This window comes from Dysidea avara, chromosome 10 (assembly GCF_963678975.1).
Source record: "Dysidea avara chromosome 10, odDysAvar1.4, whole genome shotgun sequence".
Lineage (NCBI taxonomy): Eukaryota > Metazoa > Porifera > Demospongiae > Dictyoceratida > Dysideidae > Dysidea > Dysidea avara.
Window position 1 is genome coordinate 2,211,608 of NC_089281.1, and position 20,505 is coordinate 2,232,112.

Consider the following 20,505-nt stretch of genomic DNA (forward strand, 5'->3'; position numbering starts at 1 on the left):
TTCATAGCTATATATATTATTATTATGTGACAGTACAGCAATACATACAAATATGGTTGAATAATGTTCATGTAGTTGATGTGATGTGTATCATCTTCCAGACGGTCTATCATCTTCCTGTGTGGTAACAAGAACGTAAAATTTATGCAAATATATACAAATAACAAAGGAGGTTGGAAATGTACATGTGAGCTTGTCTTGAAAAGCCTACTGAACATCTTTGGGTGCTGAAATACCTCCCAATTGACGAAATACAACACATACATGGCAAAGCCCATTAAGCCCCACTAAATACATGTAGGATAGCTTTTTAAAAACTTCGGCTACCTATAAATCATGTGAGATCTCACACCAGGCCACAGATATTGTAATTGTCTTGTTGATGAGCAAGAAAGACAAACAAAAGAGTCCCACTCATGCATAAACAGTTATCTATATCATAGTGTATCTTTTCAATCCCAGCACCTCAATACCACAGTGATTCTTCCAATAACTGATTAAACAGAATACAGTATGATATAGGATCATGAACTTTTCCAGCCAAACATCTAAAACCAGCCTCACAATACCTTAATGGTGCCTTGGCAGTGTTGGTTAGCTGAAATGCTTCCACAAAGTTGCTACAAAAACTTTGACTGCCTGATGCCTTCAGACAAGCATAACTCGATAACGGGCTTGATTTTTTCACTGTTCAATGTCGCTTCAGCCTGATAGGTGCCTTTTGGCATACTGCAGCATGCTGCATGGACTTACCTGTGTCCTCCTTTGTGTTTTGCTGACAGCACAAGGTGTTGATTTGTGGTAGTATCACATGATGGTTTCCCTAAATTTGATGGGAATCATCCCAAGTTTTCCATTGAGACTGGATTGAATGCAGAGGTCTTTCTCCTAGTAACGCTGCGTAATGGGCTGAACATAACTGAAAACAAGGCTTAATGGCCACTTCGCTATTTCAGTAATTGATAGTTGGGGTGCATGTTCAGACGAAAACAACAAGTCTGGTGCCATTCTAATGTGGTATATGCGGATAAAACCAGTCATAATAATGTTACAAAAAAAAGTAAACAAACAAGTATAAGGAAAAATTGATTGATTGGGGATCATAGAAATAAAAAAGTAGGGAAACTTTAGATGTACGCGACCTTAGGATTTAAGTAGGAATTTAATGTCCACTAGTATATCTTCAGACGACCTCCCTTGTTTCACTACTTTTTATTTCTATGATCCTTAATATTTCCTTATATTTGTGTAATTAGTTATAGTATGTATGTCTTGTCAGGTTGTTGGTACAAGTTTCCAGCAGACTTTTGGTGGTTGTTCCTGCCATTTTAAAATAAATAAAATGTAGTGGCACGTGCCCTAGTTGGGGATCTAAAAAGATGAAGCCAAGAAAAGAAAGCCTTCAAATAAACAACAGCAACAATTGGCTGTCATGGAGAAGGTTAGATCCACCCCACAAACGCCTTCGCTGTAAAAAAAGTCGTGTCCAAGAAACTACAAGTACCTGTAACCCAATGTAAAAACAGCTCAGTTGTAGAGAAAGACTTCAAGAAAGTAAAAATAACTGGTAACTTAAAGAGCTGATATATGGAGTGGCCAAGAATCAATTTTAATCCAACTACCTATATACTAAAGTTTTTAAATCCATGCAAGAACACCTTGGCTGTAAAACAAGTGCACCCATGAAAGTAACTGGCAATTGAAATAACTGATATCTGAAGCAGCCAAGAGTGAATGTTGATATATAACTAATTGGAATTAACAACATTGAACCTTTATATTTCAGTTGCGTTCTACATTCACTCTGCTGCATCCTAAATTGATTTCTTTTAACTCTAATTGGCTGGTAATTTGGCCGCCTTTTTTAATATGAAAGATAGAGGTTCAATGTTAAACTTTTTGTTAATTCCAATTAGTTGTATATCAACATTCATTCTTGGCCGCTTCAGATATCAGTTACCTCAATTACCAATTACTTTCATGGGTGCACTTGTTTTACAACCAAGGTGTTCTTTCATGGATTAAAAAACTTTAGTATCATACAGTACGATAGTTACTGTATAGTAGGGACGATGAAGGTGTGGGCGTGGTCCACGAAGAAAAATCTACCAAAAACCATCTTCAGAAATCCTTCATGGCCACTTCACAGTATTGGTCAGGTATAAACAAGCCCAAATGTGTCCTCAGAATGATCCGAAACGTTTCCGACGAGGTGCTACGAATTTTTTTTTTTTTAATTTACTTTAGCGAATTTTCTACTGCCTCACTGCCTGCCTACCTGCCTGCCTGATGCGTTCAGTAAAGCGTAGAGGAAAACTGGCTACGGCTACAGCCTGGCTTCTTTGGCAGAAATGCTTTGAATTTTATGGCGAAAAAACCTTTCACAATATCAAATACCTACGATGTATGCGCTACTGTCTTATCTTTGATCCTTCTTTATCGTGGCCATCGCTCATGGGTACAGCTTCCATCAAAGCACACACACCACAGCGCCCCAACATATTGGAATAAACGTGTAGCATAATTGTAATGAGTATGTGATTTTAATGTTGGGGATACACCTCGGGATATCCTGCTGCCTGTTCAACATCATTGAGAAACTACACGCATAAGGATTAGAGTGTTTGCTTTGGCTCGAAGGTGGTTTCTTTTCCGAGTTTAAAAACCGGGTGTATATAGCACCTCTCTACAGACTTTATGGGTAGCTTTCCCAGAGCACTTTTCAGGCATACAACTGAAAAACACTGTAGTAGGCCTCATAGGCTCGCGTATTTTGTCGTCTAGAAAGTGGGCGTGACCTGTACACACGCGAACTAAAAGTAAGAGCAGCCTTGAGGCTTTGTTGAGAGAATTAGTGGAAAATAATACTGTAGACACACTATAAAACAGTTGAAAAGATACTTCTGTGGGTAATGGGTTGTTTAAAGCGGTTTGTTAAAAATACACATCCTAGGAATGTTTAGCTGCGTATTCCGGGATTTGCAGGTTATTCATGAATTACTAAATACAGTTACTCAATAAAGTTTACAAAAAAAGTACACAAACAAGTGCAAGAAAAAATCAGGAATTTTCCATATGAGTAGGGACTGCAGTAATGAGTAGGGACTGCAGCAATAAAAAGCACTGAAACAAGCCGCTGAGACAAAACACAACTGAATGATTGCATTTTAATCCCTACTTTAGCCTGCTATGATGTATGGCTAAAGTAGGGATTAAAATGCAATCATTCAGTTGTGTTTTGTCTCAGCGGCTTGTTTCAGTGCTTTTTATTGCTGCAGTCCCTACTCATTACTACAGTCCCTACTCATTACTGCAGTCCCTACTCATATGGAAAATTCCTGATTTTTTCTTACACTTGTATAAGTAGTTGGATTAAGATTGATTCTTGGCTGCTCCAGATATCAGCTCTTTAAGTTATCAGTTATTTTCACTTTCATGAAGTCTTTCTCTACAGCTGAGCTGTTTTTACATTGGGTTACAGGTACTTGTAGTTTCTTGAATGCACCTTTTTTTATAGCAAAGGTGTTTTTGGGGTGGATATCACTTGTGATAGTCCCACTGGGGGAACAACAAATTGTTAAAACGGTAATTTTCAGATGACTGATATTTGGAAATTAGCAATTAAAATGCATAATATTATCTTGGAGAGTCAAACATGCACCCGTCATCTTATTTGACAGTGTTATAAAAAGGCATACACATTACTGACTGTTCACACGGTAAATTCGGAAGTATGAATTTACAGTGTAGAATAGACAGACTGTTCTATTAGAGTATAGATCTATCTTTACTGTGGCATTCATTTACTATTTACAAAATTTTACAATATCTCATATCTGTGGTAAATGCTTCAGACACCTTATAATCATGCTCATAATTAAGCTCACACAATTAGCAAATGCCTAATTAGTTCACGTGTTGTGCTTATAGTATTAATGTTTTCCTAGTACCCAGATTTTTCGGTGTGGTGTATTGTACGTATTAACGACACCGTCGGTATCTGGTCATAGCAGTTCACGTACTAGCAGTTGGATGTAGTCATAGTAAGTCACTTGGGACCAGGCAAAAATGCTTGCTTGTTGTTTGACTGGTCTCTTGTGTTGTCAGATATCTAAGCAAGTTGTGTACTTTCTAATCCTGATTTTCCTGTTGTATAACTAAGAAATATATTTACCATGTCATACATTCTGTTTGGTGGCCACTTGTTGTTTGACAGGTCTCCTCATGTTCATGTTACGTACTTAGGCACCAAACATTTACGTTACCTCTGGTACACCAGATTCACTTAGCCTTGAATATAATATTTTGTATGTTTAATTTTTAATTCAGCGCCTGCTTGTTCTTTTACAGGGCTCACTTAATCTTGTGTCATCATGCAGACATCTAAGAAATCATCACTTTTGGTGTTAAACTATTTGATGTGATGTTTATTAACTTTGTGTTATGTATTGTAATAACATTGTTATATGTTTACCCTAAGGCAAGAAATTTTCATGGATTTCGTAGCCATCTTATCCACAACTAGAATCGCCTCATTTGTTTTGTTTGTAGCTGTCACGGCAGTTTCACGTTTCCACAAAGCACTAATTAAGGTGGAGCTTGTGTAGTGGCTTTCATTATGTACGTACTGTACGGCAACAAACTTTTTGTCTGGAATGTGGTTCGTGGTTTGTGACTTTGTGTACATGAGTTTTGGTCATTCCACCCAACTTGCAAAAGATTTCTTGCATGGTGCATGGCACTAAACGAGTATTGACTAACGATTTATATACCTTCTGTACGTTCTTCATGCTTTCACACCTTGTTTATAAGACATCTGCTGATTATAAATGCTCACATGAGGCATGGCACTACATAGACTCTAAAAGATTTCTGCTTAAAATGCCTTCCCTGGGAACTTACAGCTCTGCACGCTTTCACAACTTGTTTGTCAGACATTAGGCCTTGTGTCCACATCGTGTCTTTAAAAGTTATTGTAGGGATTAGAGGTTTGAACGGAGAAAATACGCGTAGAAGTAGATAATGTCAGTGCTAGATGGCCGGTGCAAACATGGGTAAGTTGACTGGTGCAAACACAGGTACGTTGACTGGTATAACGTGACAATAAGTGTAACACAATGTAGAGAAATAAAGTGAATATGTCTAAATACGGTAATATTTTTATTGTAGCGAGGTCGCAAGAAAACTACGACAACGACTAAAGATTTTTTTTATGATGTAACACAATACAAATCCATTGAGAGATGTTGCACAATCCAGCGCTAATATTGCAAAACCATCTCTACACGTAAATAGCTCACAGTAGTGGCCGCGCGCCTCACTATTGCCTCACTACTGTAAGTCTTGATATGCTAGCAGTGGCCTTTAGCTATAGCATGTACAAGTTGAGCTGGATCCTGAAAAACAGCTAAAAATGAAAATATGATTTTTTTTTCTCTCAAGAGAATTAACGCTTCAGCCAACCAGGAGATTAGTGGTGACAGTAAAAGTGTTAACAACAGGCTTGGCTCCATCACTAGTTCAGGAAAGGGTTGTAGTGGATGCTACACTTTTATGGCTTCCGCATAGGAAACGTATACGGTGAAAATTTTGACTAACCTTAACTACTGCATCAGGAATTTGAACGAAAAGATTTTGAAATGTGTTTAGCAGGTCAAGCAGCACTACAAATGGGCCAAATTTCAAGAACATGTTTAATTGCATCTTTGAGTTATTAAATGTTTTTGAGGATCCAGCTCAACATGTACATAATATAGCAAGACTCAATAAACCAAATACGTGTTCCAGTCCACCAGTCCAGTGAATAGTAATACCTGGTCAATGGACAAGGACTATAAATTGAGGAGTAAAAAGTCTATGTAAGAACCTAGTGTAGGGGATTTTGCAAAATGGGATTGCAAAAATCAATAAATCAAATACCTTTGTAGTTGTAGATTATACTACAATGACTATTGAAATGATACCCACTTCAACTATGTAACACTATCCGAGTCACAAATTCTGGACCATCATAACATGAAGGTGCTGATATTTACAGGAGACATTGCCAAATGCACAGACATTATGAGCGTATTAAATACAATAAAATATCACAATGTATTAGAAATTTGACTCGTAACCAGCTTATTGCGAACATCAATGTTAGTTTTACAATAGATAACTGCTTAGTATTTGTACCTGTTTAACAAATCTCTACACCCGCTTTGTGTATTTAAATATTGCTCTAGAATCTTTATCCACTCACAGTGATAAGATCTCGAGTAGAAGGGTAGGTAAATTTGATTGGACAACTACTGAAAATTATGGCTAGAAATTGTTGCCACTAATATAGTCCACACATATCCTGCTGAATAGGTGCTTTAATACCTTTAATGCTGCTGCTTCCCTCCTCAATTCCTGAATGACAGTAGCTAATGCTTCAGGATTTACTCCAGCTTCGCACAGCTGCACACAAATCCTCAGCGAGTTGTCATCTAGCCCAGTCTTCAGAAGCCGAGATATTTCTCTTACAGCTACGTATACACAAGAGTGTCATCTTCAAGCAACAATACAAGCAAATTAGTACTTTTCATTGCTTCTCTAGTCTCTGACAACTGTCCGTCTTGGGCGGCTTTTTTGGCAGCAGGTTTTCCTGACATTTTCTAAATAATGCACATCAAATTATTCTGTTTAAAGCACATGTACAAGCGGGAATTTTAAATTAATGGACACTGGCAGTGATAGACACCTTATTATTACACGATACCTGCGGGTGAGTATATATGGATATTTTTGACGTGCACGTTTGCTCTAGGTATCTGACAACATAGCGATGATGATGCGAGTTTGTGTTCTACCACGGGGGAGAACAGATGGTGCTGTAACACGCGACACAACAGCAAGTGGCTGGTTCCTGGATCGCCACATGCAGGTAACATGGAGCAAACTATAGTAGGATACTATTACGTATGATGTTTAGGAGTTGCTAATGATGATATATGACGAATTGTCTAGAAAGAGTAAAGTAAAACCATCAGCTTCTGATAAAGTATCTTCACCGCTGTTTAAAAGAGGTACCTTATAGATACTTACGAAGGTCTGAGAGTAGCCATTTTACTTTAAAATGATGTAGTGTAATTGCAAGCTGTTGTGTGTGCTCGTGTCTCATAGCATGTGAAGGCCCAATTTATTATCAATGTTGCATCCCGTACGCGTATTTTGTCCCATACGCGTATGGGCATTTTCCCTGTCCCATACGCGTATGGGCATCCCGTACGCGTACAGTCAATTGCAGAATTCTTGAAAAAAGTATGCCGTACCGTGAGTGCTTCCGTAAGGCTCCCTGTGAGTAAATTTTATTGTCCTTGCCACGGATTCAACAGCAACTGAACCACACTAATCTTTTCCTCAATCCGGGTGATCCGGCGTCACTACAAATAGTTTTCCAGCCCACGGAATGTTTACGGCACGGGAAGAGGAATTTCAACAATTCTGCAATCGACTGTATAGGGCCCCGTATGCGTACGGAACGATATAATTTAATTCTGAGGCGCTTAGCGTTGCTTGCATAGATTCAACTGGGTTTACAAATACGTAGCTTTTGCAGTTCAGTTTCATTAAATATACCTTTGTTTTGGCTGTACTACCTACTGGCATATACTATGTAGAAATTACATAGCTAGCACACTGCTGTCGCGCTTATTTGTAGCTAGCTAGCTAGCTATTTGTTTGCCTCATAGTACTTCGCGCACGTTTCTTCTCCATGCTATAAGCTGCTATGTGCTGCATGTATCATATATCTGGCCTTCACCATTCAAATCATGTGGAGCATGCATATGTTGATTAAATCGGATGAACTTCTTGAGTAGTCTAGCAACCTTTTGGGCTAGCTAGTCACGAGTCCCTTGAACAAATCAGGCATCATTCTGCCTGTCCAGTAAAATATTAACTTATTTATTTATTTGCAATGTACAAACTCAATTTGAGTATTAATTCTATAATCTATAATTACTAATTGTTCTTAATGGAGTAGCGATGGGCATGTCAGTCTGCCTGTCCAGTATAATAGATAAATAGCAAATTATTTATATAGCACACCATAAATATCTAGCTATTCTATTATGTGACTGGACATATACCAGTGGTCAAATGCATGCTGGGTAGAAATTAATGTGAATTATTGTGTAAGCAGAACTATGGTAAGTTAGTATAAATAGCTACATGCACTTCGTGCATATATAGCACAACATGCAGTACCGGGTAAATCATTAAAATCGATTGAAAGCTGCAATTCCATGAATCAATATAATTATTATTAGCTATAACAAGCCAGGTCATAAATTAATGCATATAAATTAGACATGGACTAAGACTACATACTTATAACATAATAGTGCTGTCAGACCTTCAGTGCAGCTGGTCACTGTAAAGCTTTACAAACAAAAGCAAACAGCACAGCTAACATAATACCCATGCACTAACACAGAGTTCAGTCCAAGAGATTCGTTTCAACTAGTTAACGCAAGCGTAAGTGAGACTGAAGTTTACACATCCACTTAACGGTATATAAAACTACTAAAAATCGACTGATTTTCTGACATAGGATCACATAATCATAATATCCACTCTGCACTAAGCAGTAGCAGTGCTAGCTCTACACCATGCATGTTCGCTGGGGGCCAAACACAATTTTATAAATTATAATATGCCATACATTAATATTTAACCATGATTACATAAAGTCAATTACATAGGTTGCACCAGTAGAACAGCATGGTCCAATAAAGTTAACTATAGGTATATCCTCTGGATTCAACTTAATGCTAATGTGCCTGTTGACACAATTCAGGTGGTACCACGATTCACATGTTCCACAGCCAATCTACGTATATATTCAGCTGATAGTCAATGAAACAAAGAGCAAACAACACTTACCCAATCCTGTGCTTTAGTAGCAGTGAATGAGCAGGTCCTGCAATGCTCTTCTATGGGTTCTGCAAACAAATAGATTGCTAACAACACTCATAAGTACCTTACAACTGCTTGTTTACCTGAATTGTTAAGTATTTCTTTTGCCATCTCTATTCTTAAATCGTGAACTGTTCCAGCATGGATGTTCATTGGTAAATGTCTTAAATATTGTTCAGCAAACTATTTTAGAAATTCTTTATGTTGTGTTGCAGAATATACTTAAGGCCATACCTTCATAACATAAACTCCACAAGACGAATTGTCTTCCTGTATACTGTGTGGAGGCGTAACGACTTCCCATACATACTTCTTTGGCCAATATCCACCACAATATTGATAGGTGCTGTAAGAGCTGCAAGAGAATTATATGCAAATAGCCAGGGATTATATGCAAATAGCCAGGGAGTTCAAAGAATGTGTTCCTGTTGATATGCAAATTAATGTGTATACATACTTAACTAACTATGTGTGCAAAATATTAACTGTACTAACTTCCAGTTTTTTCTTATCCTTTGTATTAGTCTATGATCTCTTTCTTCATACTTCTTTGGGTCAATGTAGAGAACCTTTCCATTCTTTGGTTCGACAATCTAAAGAAATAGTAGCTATAAAGATATAAATGTACAAATATGTCTGACCACCAATATCCAGTGCATCTTTTGGTAGCAGTAAGGTCCAATGAGGGCATTGTAATGAGACAAATCAACCTGCAGAAATATATGTATACAGGTGTCTGTAAGTCCTCGTAAAGTACCAACTCATACATTGCTTAAAACTTTCTTCTTAAGGATATACGTCCCATTACAAATGTCATTCACTGCAGACACGTCCATGATAAATATTTCTTCTTCCTTTGTTTGGAAGTGAGCATGCACATAATGCATACATTCATATGCACTAGACTTTTCTATGTATTATCTCTAACCTTTTTGTTGGCACGGATCATGTATAGTAGATAAGATGCTATCACCTATATACAACATATATACATATATGCTTGCTTGCATAAAGTTTACAAGCACGTATTTCATCAGTAACCCATCCATTGGTGTCAATCAGTGACAGAATCCCCTCGTCGTAAACTTTGTAACTACCAAACTTCGCTTCAAAAAGCATCTGGGTTTTGTTTCTGATTCTCATTAATCGGCCTGCATGATAGCAATATTATGCAGACAGATGATATACCGGGCACAAAACCTTCGGTTTGATAATCATTTTCATCAACTTCTTCATCTGATGAATTAGGACAATACTGATGAACTACCCCTCCTGCAAAATAAAGATGAAAATGAATGAATGAAAAGTGTAGATAGAGAAAAGTAGTTACAGCCTACAAAATATCCTTACGGGATTTGTGCAAGTGGAAATAGTCAATAAGTACATTAGCCATTGTAGGCTCTTCTTGATTCAATAAGTCGGCTGTTTGTTTGTTTGTCTCTACATCATCCTTCAAATCATACATTTTGTTGGTAAACTTTTGCACAATTGTGATTGGAACTGGTTCCTTGTGAGCATAGCAAAGATCCTTCAAACATTTCTGGTCTTCATAGTTATCCACAACATAGCTGTGCAGAAATGCAGCTGGTAAGTTGGTTTTGAGACTGTTAGATATGTATTCATGGGCAGGCCCACATGGCTTAAACAAAAACGATGGATGGTTCTGTATAATAGTTTTCATCTTCTTGCTAAGTTTCACGATTTTGTCAAACTGAAAGCTGTTCCCTGGTGGAATATCTTCATTGCTGAAAATTTCATGACCCCCTAAAATGTATAATCCATGCAGATTAACACACACCTACATGATTGAATTTATTTCTTACTTTCAAGCTTAGGGCTGGTTTCTTCTACTGACATACTACTGGCTTCTTCTTCTTCTACTCCCTGGACCCCAGAACTACCTGTTGTACCAATTCATCTTATACCAATGATCTACCCGTGCATGTACATTTACTTAGACATATCCATGACAAATATGCTATGCATGGGGAGCATTAAAGATATTTTGTGTGCATGTCCATGCAGATGTTTCAATGCATCTCACTTCAACATAGTACATGCAGTGTACCCTCTACCATTTGGAACCAAGAGTTTGACCAATATGTGACCTGGGCTGACAAAATCAGTCTCTTATAGCCTGTCAAAATTTGACCTACTTTTAAATGCTTGAAGCTACATTACTTTGTCCATGATTATAGCTAGCATCCACATAAACGTTTAACCACTTATGTAAAAATTGCTTACAATTTTAATGAAGTTTACAGAATTATTCTAGGTCAAATACAGTGATGGAGATAGACAAGATTCAGTAAACATGTGTATTTTCGGGATATACACTGATTTTGTCAGACTGGGTCACATATTAATTTTTATGTGGACCAGAACTCATGGGGCTAATATTTTTTGTCCTTATTACAAAGTTATTTTTAGAGACAGGTTCTATTGTAACTATATGTAGCTGTAATATCATGTCTGGCATGATAGTTATTGTATGCATATGTGCTCACATCCATCCCGAGCATTGCTGTATGATGGCTCTAGGTCAACCTGTTCCCTCTTCACTGGAAAGCTATCACTGCCAATTTGTTTTGTCTTCACTGAGGTGCTTCCTGTACGATTCTCATTAGCTTGTTCACCGGTCTCAGTGTTCAATGGGCAACTATCATCAATGCTAGAATCATCTGCTGTCAAAGTGGAATATAATTATATTATACTACACAAAAATAACTACTATTCATACCGATGACTGAATTCTTGCATCTTGTCCCTTTGTGGCAATATGTTGTGCATTTTACTTTGCTTTTGAAACATACACATTTGCCATTTACACAACCAGATTTGCAATTGCAGTGTGAAACATCAGTTTTCCTTCGATTGAATTTTTTTGCAGCCGATCGCAGTGCTATTGTGGGATCATCTTCCCACCCAGTGGTTTGTACTGTTGCATGAAAGCACTTCTGAAGCTGGTCAGTTCGACATCTTCCTTTCAAAAGTCCATACTCGGTTCTTATTTTGTAAGACCCATGTTGTTTTGCAACCACAACTCCTGGTATTCTTCTCAAATCACCTACACCTCTGTCATGTCGTGGAATCCTTACAGTCACACCATCCCCAATTTTAAATTTTACAGCCTTGATTCTTTTGCTGTTATCATAAAGTTTCTTCATTTTAGCAGCTGAATTTGCAATGTTTTTCTTTGCAAACTGTCTAACTTCATGGTGCCTGTCTTCATTTTCTGCATTAATAACAAACAAAGCAGCTGCAATGGCAATTTTAAATCATTCCCCTTATACCTGCTGGAATGATAGGTGTCTGCTGTCTGAACTCTGTGTCACCAACACAGGTTCTGGCCTTGGCCACTTCAGGTTGCGTAGCCTTGGTCACCGGATCAGAGTAAGAATCTGTGTTACCTAGCTCTGTCAAATCATCAGTTTCTGTGGGAGGATCCATAATAATGGTCTCTTCTTCTGCCAAACACATTCCTTTCACGGGTTCAGAAGATGGATCTAGACCAAACACCACTTGGTATGGTGATGTTTTAATGGTCGCATGTGGTTGCTTGTTGATTGTAACTGGAAAAACAAAATTATATACAATAATTGGCATCAATAGCACCTGTTTTAAATAAAACTTACATTGAACTCTGGGAAGAAACTGAACCCATTCTGTTGTCTTCATGTCAGCCATGAGTGAAGTGAGCATGTGTTTCACCACTCCGTTAGCTTTTTCAACACACCCATTTGATTGGGGGTGCCTTGGTCTACCTCGAATTAAAATTGTCTCTTGACTCCACTCATGAACAATCGTCTCAAAAAGCTATAAAGGAATGCATAAAATACAGCATACACCTAGACAGTTGTCTTTCCAACCTCATTGTTGAATTCTCGACCATGATCAGATTGGAGTATCTTAGGTACCCCAAGGTATGCGAAAACATATCGTTGCAAGCACAAAACAGTTTCTGCAGCACACTTCCTAGATTGTGCCCATAGAATGGAAAACTTGCTAAAGTGATCTTTGTAATGACCAATCCATCTGTTGTTGCTGTCTGGAATGCTTGACATGTCAATCAAATCAATCTACAATATGAAGTATATATATATATAATACACTTATTATGTTATTCCTGCATAAATGGAATATAAAAGCAATATTATTTACCTGTCCACGAACATGGAATCTCTTTGAAATGATGGGTTTCAAAGGAGCTTTTGTTAATTGAGGCTTCTTACAAGAGCAAGTGAGGCACAGTCTGCAATATTCCTCTACACAAGTTCGTGTTATCCCTTCGTAGTTTGACGAAATCTTCAGGCGAAAGAATGAAAATTATTGTGTGGCAGTGCTTATACCGCTTACACATACAGTGAAAATGTGCATTTTTAATAATGCAATAATGACAATAGCAGCTAGGGAGTGTACATAGTTAATGCATTAATGCTAGCTGATTTATTAATAACACTCATATAATTATATTATACTATTATGCATACCACTGTAAAAAGATTTAGCCACTCACACATTGAAAGGGTCTGATATATTTTGCGTTAAAAACTTATTTCTCCAATTGCAACAGGGTATAATATTGAGACAGACTGTCAAGTACCCATGCATACTCCATAGTTAATGCCACCGACATGCGCGGTGTTGAAGGAGCGCGCGGCCGCGTTAAACTCACTATGCTCTTGCTCTTTGTAGGAACGATCACAGCATTATTTAATCCAATCTGCGGAAAATCTTTCAGTTCAAACTGCTTCTCCTTGACGTACTGCCTAAATCTTGGTTTAATTTCGTAATCGTCCTTGGAATCACCACCATCTTCCGAGCCATCTTCAGCTCCGTGACCAGAGTGGTCTAATGTACGAACGAAAGAGGAACATTGAACTACAGCCTATACTACACAGCCGCTTAGCTACCTTCAAGCAAGGTGGCCTTGATTAAATCGAATTTCTCACGGTTAAACAAAGAATTAGAACGTTTCGCGGCCTGGCTAGCTAGGAACTCGTTAAATTCTCTCCGAACCCTTTCCACGGAAATTTTATCATCCATCACGGCATTCAAGCGGGACTCGATACTCTCAGGTGATACTCTCAGGTCATAAACTATACTGCTAGCAAACACTATAGGATTGCATGCATCAGCACTTGTGGCGGCAAATAAGCTCAGTAAAGCGAGCAGCAAAGAGATCAAAAGAGAGGTGTTAAAATTATAGAGAGAGCATGTATCAGGCACTGATACAGAAATATATATTATCAAGAGTTCATAATATTATGAAGGGAGGTGGCTGGTCCAAGTTCAAGCTGAGAGAATAGAAGTGTAGAATCTACATAAAATATATAATCAACCCAGACTGCTTTTAATTCTGTATATAATATAACCTGTAACTTTAGTTTTGTAATTTAATTTTTTTCCTTGCCATGCCCACTGCTGTCCACTGTTGGTCAGACATGTGGTCGCATGTTGTCCGAGGACACATTCTCTTGTACACAATATAATATAATTTGTTTGTAATCAGTCATTCGTGTTTTCTCAACAATTATTAATGATGGTTTCTTCTTCTATACATAATATATACATGGACAAAATGAAAGTGAGTTTTAGTAGGACTCGAGCATGATCAATGTATCAGATAATGAGGGTGGTGATAGCTACTGACCATATCCATGGCTGGTGTACGACTTACAGTCTAGATAAACACATGATGAGTCACAGTGTACTCTTAGTACACTGTAGGCTAGCATACTGCACAGCATGCCCTGCTAGGAATAAAAGGGCATTCTTCCCAATTTTTGAATATCTACCTTCCTGAGATTAAAACTATAGAAGAAAATCTTTTAAGTCTAGGATTTGTTGAACTATTCTTACTACCGACTGCCTATGCTATATAGACTCACTTCTCCTCTACATGCTGTCAATGGTATGAAACTAGTATGTAAATGCATAGCCACAGTATTTTATTATTTTTTGGCAGGAAGTAAAGGCATGCCTATGCAATTCACAGGCCAAGCAAGGTGGGTGCCTAGCCACCCCATCCACTCCCTGGATCAGCCCCGGCCCTATGCATGTGTGGCAAAGGCCACATGGGTGAGTGGTTGCTAGGAGCATGTTCAATTGTTGACTGGATAGCCACTTCACTTCCTGCTTGGATGGCTCCTTGAGGTATTGTTGCTCAGCAGTTGCTATCGGTGATGCTACATATTACTTAATTGCCCCATGTAATGAAGTAATTTTCTCTTGTTATAATGTTGTTTATGACCCACACTGTTAAAAAGGATGTTCCCAGTACACCTTTCGGGGTGTCCCCCACATGTTCCAGAATAGCTAGCTATATACATTAGCTATACACTCCTGCATTTGTTGCACCTTTGCAATTTTAACTCTTCTAAGTGCTGATAGTTCAAATCAGGATTCAGGATACCAGCTGCTTTATCTATAAGTTAGTTTTGCATTAAGAATAAATATTATATTAAACTTGATATCATGCTATAGCTAGCTTTACTGTTTTATTCACATACAATAGACTGTGTACTACACCTTCATGCAAGTTCCAGTAAAACTATAAAAGTCATTTTTCTCTCCACGCCATGTCAACCCATTGAAGCTGTCGATAGCGAATTAAGCGCCTCTAAAATCATTTATCGTCTAGCCAATTCATTCAGTTACAGCTAGATAACAGTGATTTTGTAGTGCAACAAAGCTATTTGGACAAGATCTAGGCGTGCATAGTAAGATGGAACCTATTTCAAAACATTGTCCCATACGCGTATGGGCATCCCATACGCGTACAGGCACCCCGTACGAGTATACGCGTATGGGATATCCCATACGCGTATGGGCAAAATACGCATGAGGGACACAACATCAACTTTACCAGTTAGGCACTGGAGGGCAAACACAAGTGGGACTTCAGGTGCCCACACCTCCACCTGTGATACATGGTACTGCCTCCTCTGGGTTACTAGTCCTGCCCTAGTCTCACGTGGCCAGACCCTGCTTTCCGTGTGATTGATAATTAACAGATTTGCAAACACTCTCAAAATGTGTGGAAGTCATATTTCAAGGATAAAATTTTTCACTGTTACCCCCAAAACCACAAAATCAGTGAAAAAAAATTTCCCTTCAAAATATTTAGGCTATACAGTAGCAAAGTTGTTCTGACACCCTGAACTTGTTAGGGTGATAATGAAACACCTGGTTAACTTTTATCACACCACATCAAGTTGCAAGCTGGTGGCTTACTGTCAACAGAGAAAGGAATTTGCCAACAACCCACAACATGACTGGCATGATAAAAGTTTAACTAGGTGTTTCGTTACCACCCTGAAAAAAGCAAGCACTGTGCATAGAGACTAGTTCTGCCCCAGGAGGATTTGCCTACTCCTTGCACCTGAGTAGCGCACAGGTGTCCTAATGCTGCTTCACTGGGTAGGCACCATGCCATTGCAGCCAAAAGCTTTGCTTTGTTGTGTGTGTCGAGGCAGCATAGCCAAGTGGTTAGAACATTGGCCTGGTAATTGAAAAGTTCCCAGTTTGATGCTTGGTAATGCCAAATTGGTGTTGTTGTTGTTGTTTCCTTGAGCAAGAAACTTTACTCACATTGCTCCAGTCTACCCAGCTGTTTAAATGGGGACCTGGTGGCCTGGTGTCAACTGGGGAAGTAGGCCACCCAGCTGTAACATCAATGGGTACTTGGTATTAACTGGGGAAGCAAATGCCAACTGTCCATATCTTACACAGCAGGTGAAGGTTTAGGAGGGACTTCGGGTATGCACAACCTCCTGCGGGTTACTAATCCTGCTCCTGGAGGATTTGACTGGACTGACTTCCTAGCACTTGAGTAGCGCACAGGTGTCCCAATGCTGGTTCACTGGGTAGGCGTGATCGTGCTAGCACACCTGCTGAAGGCTTTGCTTTACGTGAGTGCGTGTGTGTGGTTTAGTGCGTGCGTGTGTATGGGACAAAGAATATCTAATGTATGCAGTTTTGCCGGCACTGAATCTGGATGTGATTCTAGCAGATACAATTTACAGTGGTCCACTTATCCGGATTCTCGGTTAACCGAACTACGGAAATAACTGCTCTATTAGAGTAGTGAGTGTTTTATTAGGGTAGTTCAATAATTCTGATATTTTTACCAATGTTCTTTATGCTATTTTAAGGTTATCTATACACAGTTTCAAAGATATGGACTTTCCTTCAGACTTATGGACCACCCATGGTCCCAAGGGGTTCGGATAACTGAGGTTCCACTGTACCATATAGTGGGATATTTTCAGTGTAAAAATTTTTTGCAGATCGCACAATTTCGAGGGTGGGACTAGGATCTTTTATATATTTATCATACTGAATTAGAGCCATTGATCAACTGCAAATATTTTTTTCGTGGATAGTAGCCCCTCCGGGAAAAAAACCCACTATATGGTATTGCATTCTAATTCCCTTGTTAGGTATGCATCAACTGTTTTGATTGTTAGAGTGCTTTGTGTTTCTAACTACTTGTTAGTAACTGAGTACGCTAACTGAGTACACTATGTAGAGCTGAGCGATAGTGGCAATCAATCGGTTATCGTGATAGCTATTAACAATTGTATTTTGATAGTATACTATCATGCCCATATCTGTGCTTGGTCCAAAATATGGATAACAAAAGAAAACATGATAGTGTAAAAATTCAGAAAACTGTAAAAGACTGGTAGCTTGAATGTGGACAACAAAGATAACAACTGCTATACTGACACATAACAATTTTTAGTGGAGTGTTAGAAAAGCAGATGTGTAGTGTGTATGTAATTGGAGTATTCATGTGTTGTATAAGTGAAGTTGAATAACTGCTAGTAACTATCGTGATATATCAGATCGTGATAGTGATAGTTGTACTATTGTTCAACTCTAACACTATGTACACTTTAATTATGTTCTGTTTTGCTTTACAGGCAGTGGGTTTAGAGCTGCTGTTTATTTCGACCGCCATGGTTACTTTCAGCATCTGGTTATTCCACCTGAAACTAAAGTAAGTTATAGTGGAACAGTTTAGGAGGAACCAATAGATATTATGACAGAAGCATATGGTGCACTATAAGACCATGAAATTTATACCTGCCAAATTTGTGACCCAGTCTGGGAAAACTGGTCTTATCGCCCATGTCAGCAGATTCGATTTTTCACCCAGAACACAAAGCTACATGAATAAACTATCTAATTCCACAATCAAAATCAGTTAGACTTGAGTGGTCTGGTTTTGCTGGCTGCTTTTACCAAGCCCAGTGGCGATCCATACATGCAGTGTGGGGTCTTAATGGAGCTCTGGTCAGCCTGGGGATGGCTGTATGTGGCTGTACAGCTCTGTGGTGTTGAATAAGAACCTTTGCTGTGAATTTCCTTTCATTTGAGCCAATTTTGATACCTCATTGGCCCAAAACTTGGCCTAATTCATCCCTACACCTTCCTTTTCAATTTTTGAACACCATCTTGCCCGCCTCCCACCCCTTTTGGAGTTTCAACCATTGGCGAGCTACAATACACTAAATACTTAAAACCGGCGTTTCTTGATACTTTTAAATAGGTGATAAGACCGGTTTTCCCAGACTGGGTCACATTTACTGCAATTCAAGCTATGGCACTTACCAGTGTATGTACACTGTATCGTTGTGTTGTTGAAGTGTACAACTGTACCAATTTATGAAACTTTGTTATGCTACATACATGCTAAGTGCTTCTTGTAGCATGGCATGTAATGATAACCAACCATGGCTTTGGTAAGTCCCTGCTGTTCATACACAATTGGCAGACTACGTGCAGTGGGTGAAGCTATGGTTTTATGGTAGGAAGTTTATGTGGCTTTTTAGAATCACAAGGTGAAAACTGGAGGCCTATAAGCTGATATTATAACTCTGATGCTAATGACATTGCTGGCTGGTGGCTCTGAGTTACTTATAGTAACTTACCTAAAACTTGTAGTGTTTGTTATAAGTTAGTTATATTGGCTCAGTACCATACCATATAGGTTTTGCAGTAAATTTGTGGTGACTGCTTCATGAAATTGTTCATGGGATTTTGTGACAAAAATCTTTTTTTACACGTTTCTGCTAAAGTGTTGTCCCTTGAAAATTTCCAGCTATGCTGTGTAGTTTGCCAAACATTTACCCAATACAACAATGAAAAGAAATCCAAGTGAATTCATGAAACTACAAATGTAGTACTGGCAAGATATAATCATTCAAAAGTCTGGCCTTGTAGCATCTGTGTAAAATAGTTCCTATGATAATGATGCCACTATTGTAAATCACAGTATGTAACCACATGTGCTATCTATACTGGAACTTCTCCTAAAGCACTCTCAAATTAAGGACACTAGTTCTGTAATAAGGACTCAGTGGAGATGAATGTTCTATTAGAGTATATACAGTATTGGAGTATTTTCGATGGGAAAATATTTGGTGAAATTAAATTTGACGGTTCCTCTTGCTCGCAGGGGCCCACACTGATAACACATGGACTTGCATTCACGATAGTCATGGCAGCTTGAGTGATAGCTTTGAATATTATAACTGCATCCAAGGCTGAGGTTATTATGAGTACAAATGTAGGTAGTGTAGCTATCTGGAATTGGGAGAGTCACTTGGTAGGAGAACACCTTGAAGTGCAGAGAAATGTCTGGCTGTTGGTGGGACCATGGTAGCTAGTATATCTTCCAAGATCTTTGTCAGAATAAGCTGCATAGGTTCACTGGTCTTCCCTTCATGTTTTCAATTTCTTTGGCAGATTTAAAATTGATGATTTCAGTGAAATTTGCAACCACCAAATATATAATTCCCTATCGAATTTTATGCTTATTCGATGTTTTACGTAAATATGAATGTTCTATTAGCTATTAGTGTTTTTCTGAATTACACCTTTTTGTTTATATTTGTACACAAATGTCATCTTGTCTCTTGCCATTCATAGTGTGTTTGTTTCCTTTCTTAGGGTATGATATCAGAAAATATGATAGATCTGGTCTGTGGCTGTATGTGTGTTGCATGTTCGGTACTAGCTGAGTTATAGATGTGTTATGGATTGTATGTGTGTGCCTTCACTGCTTGTCTGTGAATCTTTATCCTCTCCGCAATCCTCCATGGGAGGTATCCACCAACTCAGTCAAGGGATGCTGAATAACCTATTAACAAGCTTTTAGACAGGCAAGATATCCCCAGGAAGGTAGACAAGCCGATTGTGGGGACCTGTCCTGCATCAAAGCATGGATTTGTAGTATTACATGTGTATATACAGACAGAGTTCTGCCCACACTGGTTGGTAGTGGTTCAAGTGACCAGTACCTCTAAAAACCGACCAGTACAATTCTTACATTACCACTGATGCACATGCAATATACTCTAATATAACACAAACATTCTAATACAACACACAGCATATCAGTTCATGTTGACTTTAGGCCACCACTCAGGAATTCCTGGGCAGAACCCTGTGTATGCACAATGTAAGCCTTGTTGGTGTGTTTCCTGGTCCACCACAGTGTGTGTGTGTGTGTAGTGCAGACATGGGGCCAAGTACATGAGTACTTAT

General features: G+C 38.6%; 4 protein-coding genes and 1 long non-coding RNA gene across 7 annotated transcripts in view; 1 reads left to right on the top strand and 4 right to left on the bottom strand.

Moving 5' to 3' along the window:
* LOC136236902 (mitotic-spindle organizing protein 1-like) lies at positions 1 to 6,681 on the bottom strand. The gene is made up of 3 exons (XM_066027133.1): positions 6,566 to 6,681; positions 6,367 to 6,512; positions 1 to 117 (listed from the first exon to the last, which is right to left on the bottom strand). The coding sequence occupies exons 1-3, from the start codon at positions 6,636 to 6,638 to the stop codon at positions 91 to 93; spliced, it is 246 nt and encodes an 81-aa protein (XP_065883205.1). The 5' UTR covers positions 6,639 to 6,681; the 3' UTR covers positions 1 to 90.
* The window catches only part of LOC136236900 (uncharacterized), a 21,429-nt gene continuing 7,578 nt past the window's right edge, over positions 6,655 to 20,505 (top strand). For 2 of the 3 annotated variants that reach the window (XR_010692225.1, XM_066027130.1), the window contains exons 1-4: positions 6,655 to 6,751; positions 6,794 to 6,910; positions 6,959 to 7,052; positions 17,877 to 17,952. Coding sequence is in view for 2 of the 3 variants with exons in the window: in XM_066027130.1 (XP_065883202.1) it covers positions 6,704 to 6,751; positions 6,794 to 6,910; positions 6,959 to 7,052; positions 17,877 to 17,952 (335 nt within the window). In the remaining variant the exon portion in view is untranslated. The remainder of the gene's footprint in view (positions 6,752 to 6,793; positions 6,911 to 6,958; positions 7,053 to 17,876; positions 17,953 to 20,505) is intronic. The other variant, XM_066027131.1, reaches the window with a different exon arrangement.
* On the bottom strand, positions 8,664 to 9,530 carry LOC136236328 (uncharacterized). The gene is made up of 5 exons (XM_066026477.1): positions 9,442 to 9,530; positions 9,181 to 9,301; positions 9,030 to 9,129; positions 8,914 to 8,972; positions 8,664 to 8,860 (listed from the first exon to the last, which is right to left on the bottom strand). Exons 2-5 carry the CDS (start codon positions 9,184 to 9,186, stop codon positions 8,711 to 8,713), a joined length of 315 nt encoding a protein of 104 aa, XP_065882549.1. The 5' UTR covers positions 9,187 to 9,301; positions 9,442 to 9,530; the 3' UTR covers positions 8,664 to 8,710.
* LOC136268461 (uncharacterized) lies at positions 9,597 to 9,923 on the bottom strand. Its single transcript, XR_010707014.1, has 3 exons — positions 9,875 to 9,923; positions 9,714 to 9,800; positions 9,597 to 9,656 (listed from the first exon to the last, which is right to left on the bottom strand). It is a non-coding gene; the product is annotated as an uncharacterized lncRNA (long non-coding RNA).
* LOC136268675 (uncharacterized) lies at positions 10,759 to 13,257 on the bottom strand. The gene is made up of 7 exons (XM_066064077.1): positions 13,108 to 13,257; positions 12,816 to 13,025; positions 12,582 to 12,762; positions 12,240 to 12,518; positions 11,687 to 12,181; positions 11,454 to 11,630; positions 10,759 to 10,847 (listed from the first exon to the last, which is right to left on the bottom strand). Exons 2-7 carry the CDS (start codon positions 13,008 to 13,010, stop codon positions 10,759 to 10,761), a joined length of 1,416 nt encoding a protein of 471 aa, XP_065920149.1. The 5' UTR covers positions 13,011 to 13,025; positions 13,108 to 13,257.

Excerpts from the sequence above, each read along its gene's own strand:
- LOC136236902 (XM_066027133.1), bottom strand. The coding sequence starts at position 6,638 with ATGTCAGGAAAACCTGCTGCCAAAAAAGCCGCCCAAGACGGACAGTTG. Across the intron at positions 6,513-6,565 it reads GACTAGAGAAGCAATGAAAA|CTGTAAGAGAAATATCTCGG; the intron begins GTACTAATTTGC and ends GTGTATACGTAG. Across the intron at positions 118-6,366 it reads GGGAAGCAGCAGCATTAAAG|GAAGATGATAGACCGTCTGG; the intron begins GTATTAAAGCAC and ends GTTACCACACAG.
- LOC136236328 (XM_066026477.1), bottom strand. Across the intron at positions 8,973-9,029 it reads AGAAATACTTAACAATTCAG|AACCCATAGAAGAGCATTGC; the intron begins GTAAACAAGCAG and ends ATTTGTTTGCAG. Across the intron at positions 8,861-8,913 it reads CTACTAAAGCACAGGATTGG|ATTGGCTGTGGAACATGTGA; the intron begins GTAAGTGTTGTT and ends ATATATACGTAG.
- LOC136268675 (XM_066064077.1), bottom strand. The coding sequence starts at position 13,010 with ATGTCAAGCATTCCAGACAGCAACAACAGATGGATTGGTCATTACAAA. Across the intron at positions 12,763-12,815 it reads GTCGAGAATTCAACAATGAG|CTTTTTGAGACGATTGTTCA; the intron begins GTTGGAAAGACA and ends ATTCCTTTATAG. Across the intron at positions 12,182-12,239 it reads GACACCTATCATTCCAGCAG|AAAATGAAGACAGGCACCAT; the intron begins GTATAAGGGGAA and ends TTATTAATGCAG.